At 44.4% G+C, this 14,223-nt stretch overlaps 1 protein-coding gene across 4 annotated transcripts in view; it reads left to right on the forward strand.

Annotated features, from left to right (window-relative positions):
* Nucleotides 1-14,223, forward strand: part of znf512b (zinc finger protein 512B) — a 30,505-nt gene that overhangs the window by 5,003 nt on the left and 11,279 nt on the right. For 2 of the 4 annotated variants that reach the window (XM_084479710.1, XM_084479709.1), the window contains exons 4-10: nt 9,544-9,623; nt 10,129-10,257; nt 10,685-10,860; nt 11,106-11,401; nt 11,515-11,592; nt 12,108-12,242; nt 13,030-13,157. In XM_084479710.1, coding sequence (XP_084335836.1) covers nt 9,544-9,623; nt 10,129-10,257; nt 10,685-10,860; nt 11,106-11,401; nt 11,515-11,592; nt 12,108-12,242; nt 13,030-13,157 — 1,022 coding nt within the window. The remainder of the gene's footprint in view (nt 1-9,543; nt 9,624-10,128; nt 10,258-10,684; nt 10,861-11,105; nt 11,402-11,514; nt 11,593-12,107; nt 12,243-13,029; nt 13,158-14,223) is intronic. The other 2 variants (XM_084479711.1, XM_084479712.1) reach the window with 2 other exon arrangements.

The raw sequence follows: 14,223 nt of genomic DNA on the forward strand, positions 1-14,223 counted from the left end.
CATGTTGTCGTCAAACACTGAAAGATACATTTGCACTACAACACAAAACATACAAAAGACATAGAATAGTTCCCATTTTTATGTGCAAGTGATTATGTATACAAATTATTATCATATTCTATCAATCATCCCATGAATCATTGAAAAGGACACAGAATCCGTTCCTATACTATAGTAGTACTATACAAACTAATTCTGTACAACCAATGACTGTCAATTAGGCCTGTGCCAGATTGCGATCTCATCGTATCTTGACAGTTGAAGGATTGATCGACAATTGTTGTTTTGTAGTCGATGTTAAGGCGATTTCAACTGACTGACTATCAGAACATACTCTATGCAGAGCACATGTAGACTAAAGGTAGTGCCTAGCCTCCCTCGAAATATTACTTTTAACACCATTTGCCTGCAAAACCCCTGAAACGTCCTTTGTCCTTTGCCAAATGTTGCATTACGCCAGAATGTAGACTGTGCACATTCAGCAAAACAGGACATTGAATGTTCTGCAGTGACACATGTTTTAAAAGTTATTTGAAAATAGTTAGTTTACCCGCCTGGACTAATTTGGCTAATAGCAAGCAACAAACATGATTGAGAGAGTGGTGAACCTTTTTTGATTTTATCTTCCATTCAATGTGCGATGAATGGGGAAATAGTAATAGTAGTCTGAGTAATATCCCATTTAAGAAGTTATAAAAAATTATCTCTAAAATCTGAAAGAGGTTTCTGGTGAAGTAGAATGTTTATGGATGATGTGCTGAATGATGGACATTCAGCACGAGTGACACTGATCACCCAGCATCTCCTTTCTCCATATACCTGCTCCATTAACTCTGCTCCATAAGAGAAGTTAATGTTATGGATATGATTTGGATTGTGTTTTGCTGTGATATTGCCACACCAATGGATACACAGACATTTAGAAGGGAGCCGTTGTTTGATAGAGGCAACATTGCTATAAAATATTTTTTTAATGCTTGAATATTTTTTTCTAAATGACTTGACTGTATTATTTGCAGTTGATGTAACTCCGCCCACCCCCTCCAGCTCCGCCCCCTGGCGATTGGGTTATATGTTGGCGTTCAGGCCGTATATTGACGATCTACGTAGATTAACCATGATTGGACAATATGAAACTAAAAACGATGCTAACCCTACTACCTCCTCGTGGTTTTTCTCTTTGATATTACTGATCAGTGACTTCAGCCTGTGATCTTTATAGCTAAAGGGAAGAAATTCTAGTGTTAATCATCAGCCTGGAGCCTAACTTACTGAACCTGAAGTTCAGTTCACTAAGGTAACTCCTATTATTCATGCCCTGTCTTTTTCAAACAGATACTACCTAATGTGTTGTATATACAGTTTAGTTAAATAAGATAATGTACTTAAACCATTTCATTCTGTCATGGTGTCATTCTGTCAATCTGTTTCCTGGGAGGTTATGACATGTAAATAGGAAGTACTACTACTAGTTGTTTTTTTTAAAGGAAGTCAACAATGGTGTACCATTGTACAATTGATCTTAAATTCAGTTGTGGTTAAAAGGTGGAATTTATTTCCATCGTAACAAGTGTTGTTGAAACATCAACATGCCACACCAAACATCTGCAAATCAAAGATGTGGTGTATGTAGTTTTCTCACTCTCTCTGCTTCTGTCTGTCTGTCTGTCCCTCACTCTCTCTTATCATTTATTTATTGGGACCAGGCATCATTCTTCCGCCCACCCACTAGCACCCCATAACCGTATCGGGACAACGATGAATAGTCGTCCGTCCACGAGCAGTAATACAAAACCTAAAGTATTGATGAGCTAGTCAGCATCCCAGTGTACCTGTGGGGGGTCAGAGATGCACGGCTATAGCACACACATTCCTCAGGAGACCCGGCTTGTTTGTCAGTCTGGCACAAGGGCAAAGAAGATCCTGTCAGAATGAAGTCTAGAGGGTTCCATGCGTATGGTGAAGACTAGCTGCAAACATTGCTAGTTTTACATTTTCTGTGGCTTTGCGTTTGTTCCTCTGAGTATTTGGTTATGTGTGGTCAACAATGTTTCTGCTCGTTGTCGGATATTGACAGAGCTATCAAATGTCTACTGATTCACAGTAGACGTTTTTCACATTGCAGGCCTTATTTCTGACTGACTTTTTATGTGCTGGAAACTGCTCTCTCTCTCTCTCTCTCTCTCTCTCTCTCTCTCTCTCTCTCTCTCTCTCTCTCTCTCTCTCTCTCTCTCTCTCTCTCTCTCTCTCTCTCTCTCTCTCTCTCTCTCTCTCTCTCTCTCTCTCTCTCTCCCTTCCTCTATCTGGTTCTCTCTGTATTTCTTCCCCCGGTTCCCTCTATCCCTCAGCTCTGTCTCAACACATAACTGTCACATCGCTCTGATCCCATCATTCCATCTCACTCTGTTTGTCTTCGGCTGTTTCCCTCTCCCGTCTCCAGCACTGTGCTGTATTATTAGCAGCAGTGATTCAGTGTGCCCTTAAAGTCCCTTTTACTGCCACCTTTCATACCTCCCCTCCACACTACATCGTCCAACATCCTTCAGCTCCTCTCTGCTTTCGTGCCCCGGCAGGGGGAAATGCCAAAATCTATAATTGACGGCACATCCAGGGAATGTTTGCTTTGGAAAGGAAATTGAATTGTGGCGGGTTTCTCAAACCCTGTGGCTGCGTCCTGGTGTCAAAGAGGAGTTAGTCGTTTATTTAGCAGGTATGTGGAAAATAGTGTATTGGTGAGCTACTGTTGACAGTCTGGGGGCGGGGTATTGTCTGCATGTCCCTCATGTGCACTGTGACCACATGGAACATGTGTCTTGTTGGCACATTTTTTAAATCCCTTATATAAAGTGGCCTGTTTTTCAGTATGAACAGACAAACCCACATGCACAAACTCAAATTTAAAGATTCATTTTTTCAATAGCTTTCATGAGGTCCTGTTTAAGTATTTTTTAGATTCTGCTATGGCGGCAAGTGTTTGATTACACCAGCATAAGGTTTCAAATGACATCCTGGCACAAAGGAAAATAGTCATTCCCTCTCGTTGATCATAGTTTCAGTTCCAAAGGGCAGCTGCGCTCTCCATGTTGGTTTGTGGATAGTACTGTGCTGCTTTTGTTTGTGCTCTGCCAACACCATAGCTGTTGCCTGTACAGTACCACCCTACAAGACAGAGGAAAAATCGGTGTGGTTGCGTGTTGGCAGGAATGACATGTGTCTGTTATCCCGTGTCCCCTTGTCTTTTTTAAACAAAGGGAAAATACCAATGGTAAACGGTCGACTTAATACTCAATATGAATTAAATAGGGTCAGATAATTTAAATATTTGATAAATCTACAAGCTATATAATGAATTGTCTTTGTGTTGTGCCAATGGGAGCACTGTTGCATGTGAAAATAGACCACTTGCATAAAAATAGAAGAGCTTATGGCGTATGTGACAACCGGGCTCAGTGGAGCACTTCTCCTTGATTACACTGGCAGCGAACAGCGGCGATGCACTGTGAGCCCCTCGTATAGTGGCAGGAACACGTCCAGCAGCGTGAGCAACGCCACCCGTTAGCTAGGATTGATGTGTTTTATCCGCTTGCCTGTGAGTTGCCCAGGCAGCCACACAGACCGTCACATATGTGGCCATTCACGGAAAGCTGTTGTGATTGGGGGACAGCAAACATAGCACTGGCTGTGGGCCAACTGGGCACCAGGCGATAGATCGGGTTTCCTCTAGTATGAAGCATGTGGCCAGGGTTGCAGGGTGGGAAATCGATGTGCGTCTGAAGGGGCTGTGGCAGTATTGTTAGTCACCAGATCATGCAGGAGGGACCTCGGTGCTCTGGCCTTTTGTGTCGATTAAGCAGTTTCAAGGGGCATTTAGGGAAGCTTGTAAACAGATACTCTGACATGAGGTGGTATGGATAGTCTTTACCCAAAGCTGCCCTGGGCGCCTGTTTAAGCCTTTATTATAAACAAGGAGAAAATACTGTTTTTAGCACGCCGAGAGGCTATTTTGAGGTGATACCTATGATGATAAATTTGGAGGCTATTTTGCAAGGAATGATTTTAATAATGTATTTTTCCTGATATCTAGGCTATCCTTTTTTGGAAATATTATAATAATAATGTTATAACTAGGCTAAAGTCTTAAGCCTTGTAGCGAATGGGGTGAACCATTGCTGCTTGGCAACCACCAATGGTAGTCTACTTTTCCTGAGAGCGTTGATGCCTTGGCCCCCAGGACAGTGCACTGTTATATTTGACTCACAGGACTCCTGTCTCAGACAAACAGGGGCATATAAATCAACCCACAGTTTGTGCAATTCGTTACTTCATGTAATGAGTTAACGCAGTTAAGTAGAAGCATGCACATATTCGGTTTGCTATGGTAGCCTGCTCCAGAGAGAACACTTGCACCAACCATAAGCAAACGGCTGCTATGATAGATGGGATACGTATGTTAGGCAGTGCATTTTTGGGGTTTTCTGCTAGGTGAGCATGGTGTGTTGTAAGAAGTGCATATATATAGAAACATAGAAACTGCGCTTAATAATTAAAGAAAGCAACAATAACATACAGAGCAATAGCAAGAAACTTATAGTGTAAATGTAAATTGATTATAAACATCATTATTCAATCTAGACTCCTATTGATTTTCTACACACACATGTTGCACAATCAATCAGTGTTAAATCATTTTTGAAGTGTGGTGCTCACACATTAAGAAATGTCTCCTTTGCTCTCTCTATTGATACACAAAGATATTCATCTGCTAACTACCACCATGGTTTGGTGATGAGCACTCACTGACAGTTTGTCAGTAGAGTGGAAAGTGAATAACTTGTTCACACTGTGAAGTGTAAACACTCACATTCTGCTAGGACTGCTAGTTCGTTCTGCTTTGGCATCAAGCTCGTTCTACTAGCACTGCTAGCCTTTTCTCCCAGGGCTCCTAGTCTGTACTGCTAAGGTTGCTAGCTCATTCTGCTCGGGATGCTAACATGCTCGGGAAGCTAGTTAGTTTTGCTAGGGCTGCTCGCTGTCTGCCAGGATTGCTTGCTTATTCTGCTATGGCAGCAAGCTTGTCTGCTAGGATTGCTAGCTCATTCTCCTAGGACTGCTAGCTTGTTCTGCTATGGCTGCTAGCATGTGCTGCTATGGCTGCTAGCTCGTTTTGCTAGGGCTGCTAGCTCGTTCTGCTAGGGCTGCTAGCTCGTTCTGCTATGGCTCATTCTGCGAGGGTTGCTAGCTCACTCTGCACTGGAGCCGTGAAGAGCACTCAAGCTTCCATCACAATGCTCAGTCAAATTTGCTCAGTAATCCTTTAACTAACGTGAGTGAAAATTACTAGTGCCACTGGATACTTGGTTCTCTGTTTGCAACAATTTAGGGGGAGGATGGGGATTGAAATGAAGAGTGCGTTTAAAATTCATTGAAATATGTTATGTGAGCCACCTGTCCCCTTTTTAGGAGGGCAAGAATTGTATGAGTGGAATAAATATGTTTGCGTGCAGGTGCACATCAGTGCAGTGAATTGTATACAGAGCAATGAACAGATATTCAAATAGAGAAAGCCTGTGTGAGAATGAAGGAGAGAGAGGGCTAGAGGGAGGGAGAGACACACTCACAGACAGAAATAGAAAGTGTGTTTTTCCTTCAGTGAGCCAGTGTCTGGGTAGCAGCAGTGTTCTGTCAGTCGTCTCTGCTGCTCACTAACTGTTTGGTCCCACACCCGACTACGAGTGGATTATGGGGACGTCTTCAAAGACTGGTATGTATATTATGGGATAGAACTGTGTATGTGTCTACCGACAGGTATCTGTGTGTGTGTGTGTGTGTGTGTGTGTGTGTGTGTGTGTGTGTGTGTGTGTGTGTGTGTGTGTGTGTGTGTGTGTGTGTGTGTGTGTGTGTCCGTAGAAAAGAGAGACAGGAGAACAGGGTGAAAAAGGTGCGAGCATTAAAAAGAGTGAAGATGCCTGGTGGTAAAGCTCAAAGAGAATGCGATAGTGGAGGCTAGGTAGGGGATTGGAAATGTGTTTGACAGGAGAATAGAGACAGGAGTAAGGCAGAGTGATTTAAGACACGGCAAGTCTGTAGGAAAGCTAGCCCAGGAGATCCCGCTGCCCTTTGCACACTCTGATTTTTTTTTACAATCAGATTTGGCCGTTGTGCACTGTGTGTCGACGTGTTGCTTTCTCCAGACATTGTATTTCGTGTTTGAGGAAGTTGTGACTGAAATATAGCACTGAAAGTGCTATATTTACATGGAATTGTTTGATGGTGCCTCTATCGTGTGTGTGTGTGTGTGTGTGTGTGTGTGTGTGTGTGTGTGTGTGTGTGTGTGTGTGTGTGTGTGTGTGTGTGTGTGTGCTATGTTGGAGATGGAGACAAAGGCTCCTGTGTGTGTTTGTCAAGGAAAACAAACGACTTGTTCTCTGTTCTCACAAGTATGTGTGTGTGTGTGTGTGTGTGTGTCTACACGTGCACTCCAGGGGAGCAGTTAGAGCTCTGAGGTTATCTGAGATCATTAGCAGCGCCGCTAAAATCTCTCTCCCTGTATTCTTTTCTCTTTTCCCTCCTGTTCTGCCCCTTCTCTTCTCCTTTCCACTATTCGCTCTCTCTCCTTTTGTCGCCCATATCTTTCTACTTTTCTCCATGTTTTTCCATCCCTCTTCCTCCAACCTCTCTTCAGTGTTCTCTGTGTCGAGCAACAGTTGCAGACAGCTGGTAGGCAGCCATAATGTGATACCGGTCAAACAGCTGTATTATCTGCCAGGCCGTGTGCAAGAGAACGGGGGGCAGGGGGGGGGGATTTAGACGAGATACAATAAGCTCGCTTTGTTTTCGGAGGAACAGTGCGGCTCACATGGCACTGGGATCTTTGCTGCTGTGCCACGCGAAGCAAACCTGTTTTCAACAAACGGCAAACGGTTATCAGTTGAAAATAATCCAGTGTTTGCATTATTTTTGTATAGCAACCAAAAAAATAGCACGCAGGGCAGTTTGTATCCTTACCTGAGCCGGTGTGCGCTTGTTTGTGTGCGCGCGTGTTTGTGTGTGTCGCGTTATTCCCGACTGCTTAATTGTTGTGCACATAAGACAGAACTCTGATAGCAGTAACTAAGTCAAGTCAAGCCCATTTCCATAGCAACAGGACTGTATCTTCCCCGAGAGCAGAATTAATTATACTTTTTTTTTTTTTCCACAAGACCTTTTATTTTCCAAGACAGGAATTAGAATACACGCTCAATTTCCTCCCGGGCACAAGAGCTGAGTCGTCGGCTGTATCACCTCTCCAGCTGCTGCCCAGACAGCTAATATAGAAATGCTCTAGTCACCCCGGAGAATATTAATGCACTCATATCTCTACACCGCACATCGCACGCACTCATGCACATGCACACATGCACACACACATGTTTCAGCAATTTCTATTGAGCGTATTTATCAGCATATGGATTCATGTGCTCCGAATCGCCCTCAAACACATTGTTACTCTGTTTTTCCATGGCTTCTTTTCTTCTTTAAACTCTACTAAGGCCTATCTTAAGTGCAAAGTAAAAATATCACACACATGACTGACAGATGAATAAATACAGATAAAGATAAATACAGATAAAGATAAAGATAAAAAACTATTGACAAAAATTTAATCTGACACAGCTCAAGCTTATTAAAGATATTTAAAAAAGACAAGGTAGAGTGAGAGGTATCACCTGTTCTTTGGTGTTTAAAAAAGTGCAAAGGAAATAGGGAAACTTGTCAGTTGTGAACATGTTAGATTGTGGACATGTCCACAGAGAGATGTTCTGCCACTAGATGAAATCCCTTAGCCAACACAAACCGTTTTCCCTTTTTTCCTCTTCTAAGAGCCCATGCCAACACAAATTCATTTATTTGATGGAAAACCCTTTAACCTTTTCATAATCCTCTCTGGATCGCACAGTGCTGTGATCTAGATTTAGGCCCACTGTCATCGGTTCCCCAGTAAACAACACTGTGTTTTCCTGTCTATCAAAGAGTATGTGGGAGTTAAAATGTTGAAAAAATGTTCCAGCCATTGTAAACCACGTGGGAAATTCACTGTGAGACCGATGCTGTTTTACACTTCAATAGAATCTTCTCAAAGCCTTCTTTTATGTTGTTCACATGGTTCCGGGTGATACTTTGTAGATCTAACAGTCTTAGATAGCCTAGTCTTTGCCATTTTCTCCCCAAAAGCTGCTGCTGCTTCTGCTGGTGATGTCAAACTAAAGCGAGGGTTGTTAAAAAAATATACATCCCGTGTAACATTATCCACATTATGAGTATTGCGGTGGCTGTTCTAACCTGCGGCATCGCCCATTCAGAATACTGCTTGGTCACACAGCCAAGCTATCCACCTCTACATTTGCCTCACTCAGCTTCCACACTCGGCTTCATCTCCTTTCTTCGCTTTTGTCAGCCTCCTCCACCTCCCCTCCTCCTCTCTCGCTCTCTCTCTTTCCCGCTCTTCTTCCCTCCCACACGCTCTCTCTCTCCTCCCTCCTCCCAAAGCTCTCGGTCTTCTTCTCCTCCCGGTAGCAGGGTAGATAATAAGTGGAGCAGAGGGCTGATAGTGCAGAGGTCTAATTGCAGCGGAGAAGAGAACGGTAATGAGCCAGCGGGCTGCCAGTCCTTATAGGCGGCGGGGTGATTGTGTGTGTGTGTGTGTGCGCGCACACACACACACACACACACGCACACACACACACACACACACACACACACACACACACACACACACACACACACACACACACACACACACACACACACACACACACACACACACACACACACACACACACATCAACGTATTTTCTTACACAGAGCAGTTGGACGAGAACAGGGAAGTAGGGAAATGAGAAATACAAAGGGTGATTGAAAGCATAGGCTGTGGCGAGGGAAACACAAGGCCACAAATGAGAGGGATAGATGGACAGAGAGAGATAGAGGGAGGCAGTGCGTCCTCTGCGCTGTGTCAGAGGTTCAACCCGGCACCGTTTGATTTATAGCTGATCTATCTGGCTCAGCACACCACTGTATCTGCTCTCTCACTCGCTCTCTTTCTCCTTTTCACTCCCCTCTCCCCCTCTTTTTTTCCATTTCATACCCCAGCGCTAAGCCGGTTCCCTGACACGACTCACTATTCACTAATATGCACCCGGCCTCTCACTTGTTCCACATCTGTGTTCTTTAATGAGGTGTCCCTGTTGAAATGCTAGCACCATGGGCACCTTCACCACTTTGTTCTTGGTCGTGAGGCTGTAGTTTAAAAAGACCACGGATCATTGAATGAAATATGAAGGTAGGCTGAATATGAAGGTAGAGATTTGTTTTTCCAGTGGTATTCAAGGTGCTTTTCTCTAGGGCACCCGGTTTGATGCAGTCGTTGCTTCAGTGATGAATCTTTCTCCGTTATAATTAATTGATGGCGGTATTCTTGACTAATTCTCTCTTGCTCTTGCTCTCTCTCTCTCTCTCTCTCTCTCTCTCTCTCTCTCTCTCTCTCTCTCTCTCCCCCCTTCCCAGGTACTTTGTGTGGTGAGTCATTCGAGGGGAAGAGGAAAGGTCGTCCTAAAGTGGACGTTCAGGAACTCAGGAGTATCCCTGTGAGTATGTCTCTTTTCCTGGACTTGAATTCGGGAATATAGTACATTGATGTTTTGTAGATAATGTGAAATACCGACTAGAAAGATATTGTACGGTATTGAGTATTGATTTTGGTCATTTTATTGTTATCATCTACTCTACTGGAGTTAAAGGATCCGATTTCTGAACGCTACAAACAGTTGAGAAATATCAATACATATCCATGGTTAAAAAAAGAAAATGCATTCCAAAAATATTTGCTCAAAAGTATTTTAAAATCACATATTCTCATATATCTCATATATTTATATATATATATATATATATATATATATATATATATATATATATATATATATATATATATAAATATACTCATCTACTGCAACAAGCGGCTATTTGACTTGACTTTAAGAGCATGCCACAGGCATTTTGACTGGATCTCCAGGGCAGATTGTGTGAGTGTGCCTGCGGTACAGCGGTCAACTACAGGTACATTCCTGTCTCTGTTCCTTCCCGGAGCAGGCCCATATGATAGTACAGTGGAAGGAAGAGTTTAAGCGTCGCTCCAGGGTAAAGTGTCCGTGCTCGGGCTGCTGGTTAGAGTTTCCCAGCATCTATGGCGTCAAGTACCACTACCAGCGCTGCCAGGGGGTGAGTCACAGAGCCCGATTATGCCCAACCCTGGAAGAAGCGTGCAGTCCATTCATAGTTTTATGTTGCTTTCGGGGGAGTAAAGCTCACACTACAAATGTTGTGCTAATTGACATGCAGTAGTAAAAAGAAAAAAAAAACTGTAGCTGACCTTGATATGACTTGCTATTTTCTACAGTAAGAACATTTCAGAAGGAAGGGTGAAGGGACTGATGTTACTGTTTTTCCCTCTCTTTCTCTTTCTCTTACTCTTTCTCTTTCTCTCTTGGGCTTCGTCTGTCTCTTTCTCTCTGTCTTGGACTCTGTCTGTCTGTCTGTCTGTCTGTCTGTCTGTCTCTCTCTCTCTCTGTCTCTCTCTCTCTCTCTCTCTCTCTCTCTCTCTCTCTCTCTCTCTCTCACTCTCTCTCTCTCTCTCTCTGTGCACCAGGCCACTCTATCAGAGAAGATGAGCCACAGCTGTCCCTATTGCGAGGCAGTGTTTGCCACAAAGGTGCGCCTGCAGAAGCACACGCTGTGGAACCACCCAGACAGGGTGAGCGTGGAGCCCAAGGGGGAGCAGCCCAAGCAGCAGAAGACCCCTTTCAAAGCCAATGCCAAGAAGAGGTAATCCTTATGTCTATATGTCAGTGAAACCAGACCTAAGAGTTTATTCTGAGAATTCAGTCATTAAGGAGCAGGTAGGGGCTTAGACATCTTGCCCAAGGCTGCCCACAGTGAGACTACAGACATCGGGCTTCAAACCCAGTACCATTCGTCTGGGAGTCGAACACCGTTGCCTCGACACTATCCTCGCCTCATGCACATCTCTAATGATGCGCCCGTTTCTCCCTGTGTCGTTTCACACCCAGGCCCATGGAAAACAGCCCCCCGTCCCCGGTGTTCTTCAAAGTGAAAAAGACCCACGAGGCCTCCACGCCCTCGCACAACGGCGAGCTGCCCCCGCAGCGCGGCGAGAGGAAGCCCCACGTCCACAGCCAGGCCCCCCAGCCGCTCGTCCACGCGCCCCAGCCGGCGCCCCAGCAGCCCCAGTCCCACCAGTCGGGGCGCTCCCCGAGCACCTCGTCCGACAACGGGGGCAGCGAGAGTGAGGGAGGCAGCCTGCCACCCCCCTTCCTGGACGAAGACCCTGAGCGGATGAAGCATAGTAAGATAATGAAGCACGCTCCGCCCCCCGCCGCCCGCGCGCTGTGTGGACTGCGGGTCGTCGCGGTGCCACGGCGTGTGTTTGACCATCCCTTGCTCTTTGTTCTCCTTTCGAGCCAGGACGGAAACAGAAAACACCCAAGAAGTTCACCGGCGAGCAGCCCTCCATCTCGGGAACGTTTGGCCTGAAAGGTAAGTCAAGTGTACAAATGCGTTTGAACAAACAAAGGACAAATTGGTGCAATTTGATGCACCTCCGTGGGTCTTTGATACAATGGGCCCCCTCAGAGTTCTCATCTATAATTAATGGACTGCTGAATATATTGAGAAGCCAAAAGGAGTTTACTAGTAGTAAAAAATAATATTATACTTTTTATGATGAAACTCTGATCAGTGGCTTTTCATATGCCAACTTCAGAGGGGTTTCATATACTGCTTAATGGATGACTGTATCACTGTGCACCCTTCTCTCTGCCTCTGTCTCTCTCTATGTCAGCATCATTAAAAACGTATCTCTGCACTGATGGCCTCAAATCTCTCTCTCTCTCTCCTCCTCTTGCCTTCCCTCCATCTCTCCCTCTTTATTTATCGATGTCAGTGCAACTTTATCCATTGCTTTCTTAAATTTTTTTCATTTTTCAAATGTTTTCATTTATTATTAACTAAACTCATCCCTATTGGTCACCTTCCCGTGTGTGTGTGTGTAGGTATGACCAAGGTGGAGGAGAAGCTGAAGGCAGGACGGGGTAAGAGACCAGAGGGGAGTGGCTTCACTGAGGAACCCCAGAGGAGACCCAATCACAGTCAGCCCCCCAAGAAAGACCCGGCTCCAGCTGCCTCTGGTAAAACACAGCTTGCATTTATTCATGAACAACAGATTTACAGTTACAATGTGTAAGATTGAGACACTCCCAGTTATCAGGACTTAACGAGGACTTAAGGACTTAATGAAATAAAAGTGTTCTTTCCACTTTGATTGGCGGTGTGACTGTGTGGCGCAACCTGGCGTAGCTTATGTATAGGATGTGATTGAAATTACATCAACCGGCATGGACTACAGATAAATCCACGTCATTTTAAGCTACAAGCTAGTTGAAATGATACACATTGTGACTTTAATCTCTTTACAAAACTAGACCCGATTTTAATGACACATGAAGTAACACGTAACATTGAACACTGTCAGATTCATTATGGACGCTCCAGTGATTTCATTTTGTCTCTCTGTTTTCCATCTTGGTTTTCCGCCGCAGCAGTGTTTGTGACACCAACGGGCCATAGGGCAACATAATTGACAATTGACAGGTTGTCAAGTCGTTGATGGGCTATTTGCAAACCGTGGTGTCAGGCAAACTGGATTGTCTAGCAATATAATTCCATCTATGTGGCAGACAAGCCTCCAAAAGGAGGTGGCCTGCGCTTTAAAAGCGTTAAAGTGTTTTTTTATTGAAGCCGAGCAGATCATAAAGGGACTAGAGAGTCCATATCGTAGTCGCCTGTGAACGACGAGGCTCCCAGGTCTCACCCACGTGTCTCCAGTGGAGTCATCTCCTAGAGAGACCAAAGAGCCATAAAATGCCCCCCCCCCCCCAAAATACACAGTGTTGATCTTCATGCGTGCCTCTCCAGGGCCTCCTTACGACACACAATGGCAGCATTCTATCTCGGAGCGAGGTGAGGTGGTGTGTCCCAACTGCTCCATTGTCACCCGGAAGACGGTGGCTGGCCTGAAGAAACACATGGAGATCTGCCAGAAGGTCAGTGAAAGGTCGCGTCTCTCTGCCAAGGCTAAGGGAAAAGCAGGGCCGCGAGGCGGGGACAGTGAAGGCTGTGTAATGAGTCATATGCCGTTTAAGAAGGAACAGAGTGTTAACCTCATGTTCATTCACCAGGGGAGTCACCACAGTTCAACAGTGTGGTATGACAGCGGTGTCATGGTGTACCATATCTGCTACATTGATTTATATGTTGGCTTGTCAAGTGGAGACACATTCAGTTATGTGTTCTCTAGGTGGCTTGAACCGCCCCTCGCTGGTTTTCTGTGTTATAAATATATGAAGGTTATCATTTATACATGTCCTCATAAAATATTCACGCCTGGATTTTTGAATTCTGAACTTGAAGTCACTTCCATTTAAGGAAATCATGAATCAGATTAATATGCTTATAGCTATATTTTATTAAACTAATGCTGTGCAACCACAAATCTTAAAATACAACCTCTCATGTTGTTCATTACAAGTTCCCAACGTGACAAATCTGCACGTGCCACGTGTTGCAATACGTCTGTGTGTTGATGTCTGACATCCATCAACAAGTTCTGCAATGTTCTCGGCAGCCAGCCGAGAAGCTACTAGCTAGCCTGGTAATCGGCAGTGGTTCATGTTTCTGCTTCGTGCATAGAGATGTCCCCAAAGCGGTTTGTCAAGTTGTTTGACTTTGGAATTAATACTCCAAATATTCACCCAAAATAATTGTTATACAACACAATGACCTGTTCTCTTGACAATCTTAAGCTGTGTATGTATCTTACAAACACTCCACAAACATAGCTCTATGTTTGTGGACCCGTCTTCCTTATGTTCTCCACTGCTTCTAAGATCGTCTACTTAAACAGTGCATGTGTCTTTTATTTGAGTCAACTCTAACAATTGACAAGCACGTAAACTGATCTGACCTCGGCCTCAGCGAAAACCCTAAATGCACCACATGCTCGCAGTTACATTAACAGGGAGTTCTGCGATGACTCCATAACATACAACAGGCGTCTTTGTCAGAGAAACGCCCGGCATGGCCAAGACTTTATCACTTGTTTTGTACACT

Source organism: Micromesistius poutassou, assembly GCF_964030765.1.
Source record: "Micromesistius poutassou genome assembly, chromosome: 15".
In the NCBI taxonomy this organism is placed as follows: Eukaryota; Metazoa; Chordata; class Actinopteri; order Gadiformes; family Gadidae; genus Micromesistius; species Micromesistius poutassou.